At 46.1% G+C, this 12,299-nt stretch overlaps 1 protein-coding gene across 11 annotated transcripts in view; it reads right to left on the bottom strand.

Annotated features, from left to right (window-relative positions):
* The window catches only part of HECTD4 (HECT domain E3 ubiquitin protein ligase 4), a 232,906-nt gene that overhangs the window by 33,262 nt on the left and 187,345 nt on the right, over positions 1 to 12,299 (bottom strand). For all 11 annotated transcript variants that reach the window (XR_002515862.2, XM_021922968.2, XM_021922963.2 and 8 more), the window contains 5 exons: positions 9,523 to 9,683; positions 3,117 to 3,298; positions 1,544 to 1,749; positions 1,136 to 1,266; positions 633 to 838 (listed from right to left, as the gene is read on the bottom strand). Coding sequence is in view for 10 of the 11 variants with exons in the window: in XM_021922968.2 (XP_021778660.2) it covers positions 633 to 838; positions 1,136 to 1,266; positions 1,544 to 1,749; positions 3,117 to 3,298; positions 9,523 to 9,683 (886 nt within the window). In the remaining variant the exon portion in view is untranslated. The remainder of the gene's footprint in view (positions 1 to 632; positions 839 to 1,135; positions 1,267 to 1,543; positions 1,750 to 3,116; positions 3,299 to 9,522; positions 9,684 to 12,299) is intronic.

The following is a 12,299-nucleotide window of genomic DNA, read 5'->3' on the forward strand; positions in this document are numbered from 1 at the left end:
CATGCCAGGAAGGAGCAGTGCAGGCCTGTGACAAGGATTTCCTTTCTTTTCTGTGCATACTCAGATACAGAGCCAGCGGGCCCTGGTGCATACAGAGGACAGGCAGTGACAGCTTCAGGGCATGTGGAGGCAGAGCCCTCATCTAACTCTAAAACCATGGAGGCTTCAAAAAAATGCCCAGGAGATGAGAGCAATCGAGCTTCCAGTTAGATGAGGAGCAGACGCTCACAGTGGCCAGTGCCCCGGTGAGCCATGTTGAGAATTTGGTTAATGAGAACTCAAGGAATGGCAACTGGGATTATCATAGCCTGAGTCAGCTGTAAGGTTGTGATTGCTCTGGTTATATCATTCTAAACAGACACATCTCAGCACACACTTGTGAAAAGAAACGAAATCTCCAATGTAGTCTGGACAGCATCTGCCAGGCCTTCCCTAGGTAGGAAAGATAAGTCTTTTAATTTATTGCCTCTAAAAGAAACAGCAGTTTCTTCTAGAAGAAGTCCCAAGAAGTCCTATGCTTTATCAATAGGAATTGGAAAATGCAAGGTACACAATTCATTATAGCTTCACAAAGAAGGCAAGCAGAGAATGACTCCAGCTGTTCTCATCACGACAAGCTGCTGGAGACTCACCCAGTTTGATGTGGACCCTGTCTGTGGAGAGGACCACAGAGGGGTACTGGTCAGCGGTGGGGGGAGGTGCAAGCCCAGTGTTGGCCGGGGATGCGTCCCGTGGGTAACAGGCGGCCTCGATGAGGTTCAGCTGGCCATTTCGCTTCACTTTGTGGCCGAGGCCGTATACAAGCACCCGTGCCCATGGCGCCTTGTACAGAGAGGAGCTGAGAAAGAGGGATGGGTGGATGTTAATACAAGGTCTAGCCACGCACATGGGGACAGGCAGCATTGCCTTCTCACCAGGGGACATTAGATGAGAACTGGGCCCAAGTCATTTCCACCATACTTTAGAAGGTCATTCTTTATAGACTAATTCCCCAAACACAGAAATATGAAGAGAACTGTAAGTCATTTGCATTAAAGAATCAAAGTGATTGGAATTTTTTTCCTTGGCCAGTTTCACTAGAATTTATTTAGCTTTCCTCTCCCCATCACCATCTTCTTGAGAACAGGCAACTTACTCTTTGCGGAATCCAGATTGACTTTCTTTACAAGACACAACAACAAAAGCTGCCCCAGGGAAATTCACGTCCATGTTGACTTTGGATTCGGAAATTGGGAACTCTTCGGAGGGGAACTGCTCTGGTGCTGTCTGCAAAGAGACATTGAATAAGGAAAGCCACGGGCTAAACATAGGGACAGCATTTCATCTTCTCATCTCACACGGCCCAGGAAATCAGCCAAACGACTAAATAGCCCTCTGGAAGCAAGCAACCTACAGATGAGATAAAGCAGAAGAGCTTCTAGGAAAAGGAAATTGAGAGGAATGGGGACTTGGAGGGGAAAGGAGAGTCATTTTCAGCAAGCCAGTGAGACTCCCAGTAAAAAACGGTAACCACACTGCAGGAACATGAGCTTTAGACTTCTACCTGCAGGAAAGAGCAGATCTGTTTCGTCAGCTCTAAAAGGCTCTCCTCGCCCTGGTGCAGGGTCCGGGTGATGGCCACGTTGAGCCACTCTCTCACTGTCTGGGAGTTGCCCTGGTAAAAGAGGTCCGTGGCGGAGCAGTTCTGGGAATGGATGCAATGCTGTAAAGACTGCGCCAGGAGGATTGAGCTGGAGCTGATGGTGCCGTCTGGGGACGGAAAGGAAACAGAAGTTGACAAGAATCAAAACAGCCAGTAGCTGCGAGAGTCTAAGTAACAGACAATGAATAACCCATCCAGAAACCCCAGATGGGAGGGTTATCCTGGATATGATGTCCTGGATAACAGATGCCGGCAATCAGATCCTCTGCTTTAGGATGGTGGAGGGGGACCCAGGAGATCAATGGGCATCATACTTTTGCTTTCTTTTCAGCTGTGAAACTGTTTCCTAAAATAAAATCTAAAGAGAGGCCCAGGTCTATGAAATATATCAAATGGGGCTGCTTGGATCCAGGGGTTCCTAGAGCCTGATCTGTCTGACTACCCTGGCCCGCCCTCGCAGGGTACCTCAGGGCAGAGCCTGTAGAGAAGCTTGTTAGATCATCATGGCAAAGCTTCTGCCACCACACTTGATGCTTTCCAGGTATGTTTCAGGGCATCTAAGTTCTTGGGGTGGGCTGTGGACCCCAGGTGCTCATATGGGCCAGTAGAGATGTAGGGCATACATGCCCTGGCTGGGTGGGACCCCACAGTTGTCAGCTGGAGGGCAGCTACCCAGGATGCTGACTGAGCTCAGAATGCTATCTGCAAGTGAGCTTTGAGGGGTGCCCCCTGCCTGCCTCACCTCTTTTTTTTTGAGAGAGAGAGTCTTGCTCTGTTGTCACGTTGGAGTGCAGTGGCACAATCTCGGCTCACTGCAACCTCCGCTTCCTGGGTTCAAGTGATTCTCCTGCCTCAGCCTCCCGAGTAGCTGGGGACTACAGGCACCCACCACTATGCCCAGCTAAGACCTCTTGTTTCCATCTTAGTTGCTGGGAGATCAAGGGGGCAGGTCAGAGGCTAAGATGCCAGGGGAAGACAGAAAGGGCCCCTCAGTCCTGGACAGGGCTGAGGGCAGACTCATCACCTGGCATTCACTGGGTAGCAGATACAGCCCTCATGCCAAGGGCTGACCTTTGGAACAGCCTCACCAGAACTTATGATGAACCAAATAGGTCTGCTTTGGAGGACGCTGATGACAGGAACATTCCCTTTCTCTCTAATGTCAAATACACTGTCTGTGGCAACAATACAGTGACTTGGCTTCATAAATAATACTTAATTTTCTTTGATCCACAATTATTCTGGGAAACCCGATGAATGCTTACCAGAGTAATGACTCAAGAGAGTAATCCATTACATTTTTCAAAGAGTGAGAAAGCCCTGCCAGGAGAATCCCAGTTCCTGGGTGCAATTTCTCACATGAGCCTATGCGCACAATGAGGCACTTCTCGCCCTCACGCGGGGAATGACTACACTATGCATAGCACCGCCTGGTGCTGAGTTCCAGAGTGACAGCAGCAAAGCCAAGTTTTACCTGGGAGGGGAGGCGCGAGGAGCTGATTGGACAGCAGCTGCAGGTGCTCCAGGGTAATGTCCCGGATGGCAGGGATGTGGAAGAGGCGGGTGAACAAGTGAGGCAACTTGGGGGCGAAGATATTGAGCAGGGCCATGCGGCAGTACAGCCTGGCCAGCGCAGCCTCGCAGCGCAGCAGCTCCCTGCAAGGGAAAAGGTAGGTGAGATGCTCAAAGCCCTGATGCTCCGGCCCCCATACTGGGACCAGGCCGCAGGTTCTGAAGGGAGAGGATCCCATCTCAGGCTTCTCTTCCAGCCTGATGTTCCAAACCCTAAGGGAGTCACTTGAGTTTTAAACAAAAGTCACATTGTTAAGTTTGATTTTTCCCAGCTCAAAAAAGTACTGTAGGGAAAAAAATAAAAATACACGTCCACACAAAAATTTGTACATGTATGTTTTTTGCTTTTGTTTTTTTTTTTTTTTAAATTTGAGACGGAGTCTCACTCTGTCGCCCAGGCTGGAGTGCAGTGGCACGATCTTGGCTCACTGTAAGCTCTGTCTCCCAGGTTCATGCCATTCTCCTGCCTCAGCCTCCCAAGTAGCTGGGACAACAGGCTCCCGCCACCACGCCCGGCTAATTTTTTGCACCTTTGGTAGAGATGGGGTTCTACTGTGTTAGCCAGGATGGTCTCGATCTCCTGATCTCGTGATCCGCTCGCCTCGGTCTGCTAAAGCACTGGAACCATAGGTGTGAGCCGCCGCGCCCGACCCACATGTATGTTCATAGTAGCATTATTCATAATAGCCAAATAGTGATAAGAACTCAAGTGTCCATTAACTCAATGGTAAGTCTATACAATGGAGTATTATTCAGCCATCAAACAGATGAAAGACTGACACATGCCACAACAGGAATAAACCTTGAAACATCATGTTCAGTGAAAGACACCAGATACAAAGGGCCACATATTGGACTCCATTTCTGTAAATTGTCCAGAGGAAAATGCAGATAAATAGAAAATAGATTGGTGGTTGCCAGGAGATGGTAGGAAAGGAGGAAGGGAAGTAACTGCTATGGGTATGGGGTTTCTTTTGGGGTGATAAAAATGTTCTAAAATTGATTGTGGTAATGGTTGGACGACTTTGTGAATATAATAAAAACCACTGACTTGTGTACTTTAAATGGGTGAATTGTATGGTATGTGAATTATATCTCAATAAAGCTATTACAAAAATACCATTGTGGGCATTTTTTTTATGTGATAAATCTGTGAAGTGATCGGCATTCAACTTGAATAACAGCTCATTAGTGCCTAAGCACATCTTACGGGGCCAGGTGCAATAGCTTACACTTGTAATTCTAGCACTTTGGGAGGCCAAGACAGGAGGATCACTTGAGTTCAGGAGTTTGAGACCAGCCTGGGTAACATGGTGACACTCCCTCTCTACAAAAAAATAGAAATCGCCCTGTAGTCTCGGCTACTTGGGAGGCTGAGGTGGGAGGACTGCTGAGCCCAGTAGTTGGAGGCTGCAGTGGGCTATGACTGTGCCACTGCACTCCAGCCTGGGTGACAGAGCAAGACTGTTTCTAAAAAACAAAAACCTAGGCCCCAAATTCACTCTGAACCCACGGGGGTCATTTGATATTCCTACTGACTCTAATTAAATTTAATGTTGGTATATCATAATTCTAATTTAGGTGTAATGGCAATTAAAGAAACAACCCCACATGGAACACTTGATGAGTGTATGTGTGAAGTGAAGATAAACAAAAAGAAGACAGCTAAGAAACTACATCGTAGGTGGTTTCTTCCTTATCAACACCAGTCTCTGTGGTTCTCATGCCAGGATGAATAATAAACACACTTCTCCTGTCTCCTCCTTCCTTGGAAGCCCATGTGTTCACTGCATTAACAAAGCACATTAGGACAATGGCAGCAAAACTGGTAAGGACTGAATGGGCAAGCTGAGAACTCCACGGTTCTCCCCATGGCTTTCACCTCAGACTTTATAGGCCAAAGTTACCAGGGACAGAACTGCTTGTTTTGTTTTCTTGGGCTTTTTTGAGACGGGTCCTGTTGCCCAGACTGGAGTGCAGTGGCGTGATCATAGCTCACTGCAGCCTTGACCTCCCAGACTCAAGCGATCCTCCAGCTTTAGCCTCTTGAATAGCTGGGACTACAGACATGTACCACTGCTCCTAGCTATTTTTTTCTTATTTTTGTAGAGACACGGTCTCTCTCTCTCTCTCTCTCCTTTTCTGAGATGGGGTCTTGCTCTGTCACTCAGGCTGGAGTGCAGTGGTGTGACCTCGGCTCACTGCAACCTCCGCCTCCCAGGTTTAAGCGATTCTCCTACCTCGGCCTCCCAAGTAGCTGGGATTACAGGTGTGTGCCACCATGCCTGGCTGATATTTGAATTTTTAGTAGAGACGGTGCCTTACCATGTTGGCTAGGCTGGTCTCGAACTCTTGACCTCAAGTGATCTGCCCACCTCGGCCTCCCCAAGTGCTGGGATTACAGGTGTGAGCTACTGTGCCCAGCCGAGACAGGGTCTCTCTATGTTGCCCAGACTGGTCTTGAACTCCTGGGCTCAAATGATCTTCCTTCTTCGGCCTTCCAAAGTGCTAAGATTACAGGTGTGAGCCACCGCGCCTGGCTATGAGCTTGCTTCGCATCTGACCTGCAGCCCCGGTTTGGACACCGTGCACTGCTAATGCCTCTGAAGCCACTGCTGCTCTAGCCTCTGTTTTCCAAAATCCTCTTTATTTATTTATTTAAAAAAATGGCCGGGCGCGGTGGCTCAAGCCTGTAATCCCAGCACTTTGGGAGGCCGAGGCGGGTGGATCACGAGGTCAGGAGATCGAGACCATCCTGGCTAACATGGTGAAACCCCGTCTCTACTAAAAATACAAAAAACTAGCCGGGCGTGGTGGCGGGCGCCTGTAGTCCCAGCTACTCGGAGGCTGAGGCGGGAGAATGGCGTGAACCCGGGAGGCGGAGCTTGCAGTGAGCCGAGATCGCGCCACTGCACTCCAGCCTGGGCGACAGAGCGAGACTCCGTCTCAAAAAAAAAAAAAAAAAAAAAAAAATGTTTGAGACAAGGTCTTGCTCTGTTGCCCACGTTGGAGGACACTGGTAATCACGGCTCACTGCAGCCTTGAACTCCCGGGCTCAAGCAATGCTCTCGCCTCAGCCTCCTACTTAAATAGCTGGGACTATAGGTGTGTGCCACCAGGCCAGCTCACCAAAGTCTTCTTTAAAACCACTGTGACCGCTTTAGCACAGAAAACAATCTTGATGAAAATCTGTGCTAGGACCAGAAATCCAACCACTGAATGATCACACAGATCTGCATGGCATGTTTCCTATGTCTTCCAATACCAAGACCACCGCAGTAACACCGAGTAAACGTCCTACACTTGTAAGTTGACTGTAACTCTACAAGGACTTTCTTGCCTTCTCTCTCAGTTGCTAGTCAGCAGTCAACAGGTTTCATCTATCAAAGATGTTTGCTAAAAAATATGACCAAAAGACTTATTAAATAAAGCTTTAAAAGCTTTTAATTACCATGTTGACATTCAAGCATGTATGTCTTCTTAATAATACCATGTTGATATTCAAGCGTGTATGTTTGGGGACCTTTTTCAGCATCTGTTTTGGGTCTACAGTGTGTGTCAGGCCCTAGCTTAGGCACTGGGGACTCTAGCAACCTCTGCCTCCTGGGATCAAGTGATTCTCATGCCTCAGCCTCCTGAGTAGCTGGGACCATCAGCACATGACACCAGACCCGGCTAATTTTTGTATTTTTAGTAGAGTTGGGGTTTCACCTGTTGGCTAGGCTGGTCTTGAACTCCTGGCCTCAAGTGATCCACCCACCTTGGCCTTCCAAAGTGCTGGGATTACAGGTGTGAGCCGCCGCACCCAGCCCACAAGAACAAACTTTAACAAACAAGCAAAATAACAGCAGTAAAAATGTCAGGTCCTGGGAAAGCATTAAAATACTGTAGATTCCTGACAAAGAGCGCCTGGACAGTCACCTCAGACAGTGAGGGCAGAGCTTTTTGAAGAGGTGAGAATTCACTGAGATCTGAATCACAGAATGAGACAGTCAGGGGGAACTCGGGCCATCCCTAAGGAAGAAGCACACTAGCTGTGTGAGCACCACAGATGAGGGGCTGCCAAGCTCAGAGGCTCCTGTGGGGTTTTGTGAGGCAGGTTAGGGTTTGAATGTACTCGATGGGAAGGTGTGCATTAGAGGAGGGAGAGCTGATTTCTGTGTCTTAAAGATCACTCCAGCTGTTGTGGAGAGGAGAGCTGAGGCCTGGACTGTTGTGGTGGAGGTGGGAATGGAGACATGTGCAGATGGGGACATATTTTGGAACAGTCAATGGCACTTGCCGACAGCTCTCTTGAGGAAAAAGGATGGCTCATGGCGCCCCTTCCAGATATGGGGAGGCCAGTGGTAGAGGAGATTTTGGGGAAAAATTCAGATTCCACCTCACACACTAAATTTTAGGGCCTTATGAGATTATTTGTGAGTTAAGGGTCAACAAAACCGTATCCTTGTCTACCTCAGAACTGCCTTTGGTTAAGCTGTTTTAAAGTCAGTTCTTCTGAAAACGTGACAAAGAATGTCGGCAACATCACAAGGCACTGCTTATGATACTAGTGACCCCTCACAGGCAAGCTGTGTCTAAATGGGGAGGACTGTGAAGAACATTCTTGGTGGGAAGCCACAGCTTTGAGGCTTCTGGAGCATGGTGATGCCTGTAACTGGGCATGCCTCTTGCTGAAATCCCTGGAAGTCATGCCTGTGGAGTGTTCACAAGATATATCAGCTTGGGTTAGGACATGGGGCTGTTCAGTCACTGGCTGCAGGAGCCCTGCCGTGGGACATTTCTCCTTCACACTGGAGTTGACACTTGGGTAGGTAGGTGGGGTCAGTAGGTAGGGTCAGGGAATAGCCCCTGAACTTCTATGGGGATGACTGTGAGGACCCCTGTTGAAGAAACATTCGTGATGTTGCCTGTGGTATGCCTACTTCCTGTCCTATATCTTGCTAAGTAAAGCTAAGAAGGTCACATGTGACCTGTTTTGGTCTTGTGAATTTGACTGACTCATTGAACTTAAGATCACCCAAACGCTGCAATGCAATCTCAAGCGGAGATGGCCTATCTCAAGAGGTCTTGCCGTCTAGATAGATAAACATATCTGAAGTTCCAGTGAGTGATGAGAGCTGGTGATACACTCAACTTGGTTCAAAATTGTCAACATCACGAGAAATTGTGATGGCTAATGGATGAACAGCATGAAAAATAGTTTCTGGAAATTTTTATTAGAGAACTCCATTTATTATTATATTTTCCTCTGAATTATTGCAAGAAATTTTAAGATGGAAAGGAATAATTCCCAGGGGAATTGGTAATGGTGACTATGAGGGAGCTTTGCCAGATCTTTATGTTTCAGCCCACTGAGGGCAGGCACATGCCTCGAACACCTTCTCTTCTCTTCTGGAAGCCTGCATGGTGCTAGGCACATAGAAAGCACTCAAGCAATACCTGATCAGCTTCACAGGGAAAGAAGCTTACACTGTATCTGGACATCTTCTTACCTTTTCTTGACTTGCTTTACTCTCTGTAACTTACTCCACGACGCTCTTCCAACCTGTGGAATGTGATGGCTATTCATCCATTAGCCATCACAAATTCTCACGATGTTGACAATTTTGAACCAAGTTGAGTGTATCTCCAGTTCTCATCTCTCACTGGAACTCCAGATACGCTTATCTGTCTAGATGGCAAGACCTCTTGCTGTCTCCGTTTAAGACTGCATTGCAGCGTTTGGGTGGTCTTAAGTTCAATGAGTCAGTCAATCTCTAGCTACCCAGTAGTCCCTCCAAATCACAGCAGCGTGCATGTTGCATAAGCCAGATGATTCTAGATCCCCCAACTTTTTTTTTTTTTTTGAGACAGAGTCTCCCTTTGTCACCCAGGTTGGAGTGCAGTGGTACAATCTCAGTTCACTGCAACCTCCGTCTCCTGGGTTCAATAGATTCTCCTGCCTTAGCCTCCAGAGTAGCTGGTATTACAGGTGCCCATCACCAAGATCGGCTAATTTTTGTATTTTTAGTGGAGATGCTATTTCACCAGGTTGGCTGGGCTGGTGTCAAACTTGTGACCTCAAGTGATCTGCTCACCTGGGCCTCCCAAAGTGCTGGGACTACGGGCCTGAGCTACCGTGCCTGGCCCCTAGATCCCCTGACTTTTCTTCACACCTCCTGCAATTTTGCTGTTATCTTTATTAGCTGCCTTCTCTAAGTGTTAGCTTTGAAGGAAAAACTTTCTTGCCGAGGATAAATGGTACATGTGGTAGAGTGAGGTTGGTGGAGTTCTGTGACCCAGTAGAAAGAAGGGCCCAACTGTACCTGTGAATTTGAAGGTTGGTATTGTCCAGTGTGACCAGCCCATTGGTGGCAGTCCTTCGGTAGCCTGCTGGGGGCCTTTCCAACATATCAATGGGATACCAGTATCGCACCAGCACACCTTCACTGCGGAGGTATGTTTCTACCTGCACCAATTCATTCACCTACAATAGGAAAAGAAAATGTCTGTTTGTGCTGTTTGCTTTTGTTTTCCATGTGTACGTGTGTGTGCGTGTGTGTGTGTGTGTATGTGTGTGTATTTTTAGTCCAGGCTTTTAGGTATTATAATCTGTAACTAATTGCAATTTCATAGACAAAACAAATGAAAGAGAATTCACAATACATTGTTGAAACACATAAGTAGTCTTATTATTATATAAACTTGCTATATGCTTTTCTAAGAAAATAACAAAATAACAAACATCAGAAATCAGAGATCTTATTTTTTTTTTTTGAGATGGAGTCTCACTGTGTCATCCAGGCTGGAGTGCAGTGGCGTCATCTTGGCACACTGCAGTCTCTGCCTCCCAGGTTCAAGAGATTTTCCTGTCTCAGCCTCCCAAGTAGCTGGGACTATAGGCACCCACCACTGTGACCAGCTAATTTTTGTATTTTTAGTGGAGACGGGGTTTCACCATGTTGGCCAGGCTGGTCTTAAACTCCTTTCCTCAAAGTGATCCACCTGCCTTGGCCTCCTAAAGTGCTGGGATTACAGGCGTGAGCCACCATGCCCAGCCAGGAATCACAGAGATTTTAAATGAATTCTTAAATATAAATGTGAATTAACGACATACTAGAAAGGCCAAAAGCCAGTTATTAAAAAAAAAAAAAAAAAAAAAAACTTTAATCAAAATAAAAACAGTATAAGATAATATATACATAAACACACACACAACCAGACTAATATATATATCTATATATTTATACATATATATAACCAGACTATAGCAATAAATGCTAGTTTCATGCCATTGATTTAGTCTAAGTTCAAAGACATCTGCTTAGTACTGAGTGTTTTAGTTTTTCCATACCAGATGGAAAATTTTAATGGATACAATAAAGATTTTCAATGTAATCATAAGTTAGCAATTTAAAGAGAATAGTGCTATATTTCCAGTACACACTGTTGCTAGGTAAAATTTATGTTCATTGTTTTTATGTTAATAATATCTTAAAAGGAGGGAATCTGTCTGATATCTCTATTTTATTGCTAGGAACATAAAAAGTAAGCTCATACATATGCATTTTGGATGCAAATACCAATGCAATTTTCATTTAGGGATTATTAAAATGGAGAGAAATTACCATAGAAATAACAGAATGATTACTATAAGGACATTTCTATTTTTCTAACTTTTATTTTCACACATTTAGATTGCTCAAAAATATCGTCAGTAATGTATTTTCTTATTTTTTTTTTTTTTTTTTTTGTTGAGACGGAGTCTGGCTCTGCCGCCCAGGCTGGAGTGCAGTGGCCGGATCTCAGCTCACTGCAAGCTCCGCTTCCCGGGTTTACGCCATTCTCCTGCCTCAGCCTCCCAAGCAGCTGGGACTACAGGCGCCTGCCACCTCGCCCGGCTAGTTTTTTTTTTTGTATTTTTAGTAGAGACGAGGTTTCACCGTGTTAGCCAGGATGGTCTCGATCTCCTGACCTCGTGATCCGCCCGTCTCGGCCTCCCAAAGTGCTGGGATTACAGGCTTGAGCCACCGCGCCCGGCCATGTATTTTCTTATAATCAGAGTCAGAAGTTTGCATCAGAAGGCAGTGGGAGATTAACAGTATTATTGATGGAATTTTCCATTTGAAAGTTCACCTCAGAGACCACCAGTCAATAGCCCCTCTAAACAAATTTAATGAGTTAAATTACATTCTGACAAAATAGTCAGATGATGTAATTTTTTTTTTTTTTTGAGACAGAGTCTTGCTCTGTTGCCCAGGTTGGAGTGCCATGGCATGATCTCGGCTCACTGCAACCTCTGCCCCTGGGGTTCAAGCGATTCTCCTGCCTCGGCCTCCCAACTAGCTAGGATTACAGGTTCGCGCCACTATGCCCAGCTAATTTTTGTATTTTCAGAAGAGATGGAGTTTCGTCATGTTGGCTAGGCTGGTCTCAAGCTCCTGACCTCAATTGATCCACCTGCCTCGGCCTCCCAAAGTGCTGGGATTACAGGCATGAGCCACCGCACCTGGCCTAAAGATGTACATTTTTTCAAGGTAAATTTCAAAGCATTAATGGAATCTAATATCATCTGTATCTCTCTTGACAGATACCAAAGTTTATATCTATACAGTGATTGATAATATTAATATTTTATCAGAGACTCTCAGGCTTGATCTGTATATTATTTCACCAGTTTTTCCTGCATAGGAAGCTTCTCAAATACAAGGATGTGCATGCAACCTCAGAATCACAGTCATGGCTTTCAAACAGTCTCTTTTCAAAAGAAAGCTCTGGCCTTGTCCTCTCTCACTCTCTTACTTCTCTGCCCCCACCCCTAAAAGTCCTAGTTGTGTTCTAGGAGAGAGCTTTGCAAAATGGAGGAGGAAACTACTGATCCAGTTTAATACACTCATTTTACAGATACAGAAATTGAGGCTGAGAGAATCAGTGAGATGACGTAATCAAAATGACACAAATTTTTTTTCCCTTTGGAGAGAGGGACTTACTCTGTTGCCCAGGCTAGAGAGCACTGACGCCATCACAGCTCACTGCAGCCTTGACCTCCCAGACTCAAACAATCCTCCCACCTTAGCCTCCCACATACCTGGGACTACAGATA

Source organism: Papio anubis, chromosome 9 (genome assembly GCF_008728515.1).
Source record: "Papio anubis isolate 15944 chromosome 9, Panubis1.0, whole genome shotgun sequence".
Taxonomy (NCBI): Eukaryota; Metazoa; Chordata; class Mammalia; order Primates; family Cercopithecidae; genus Papio; species Papio anubis.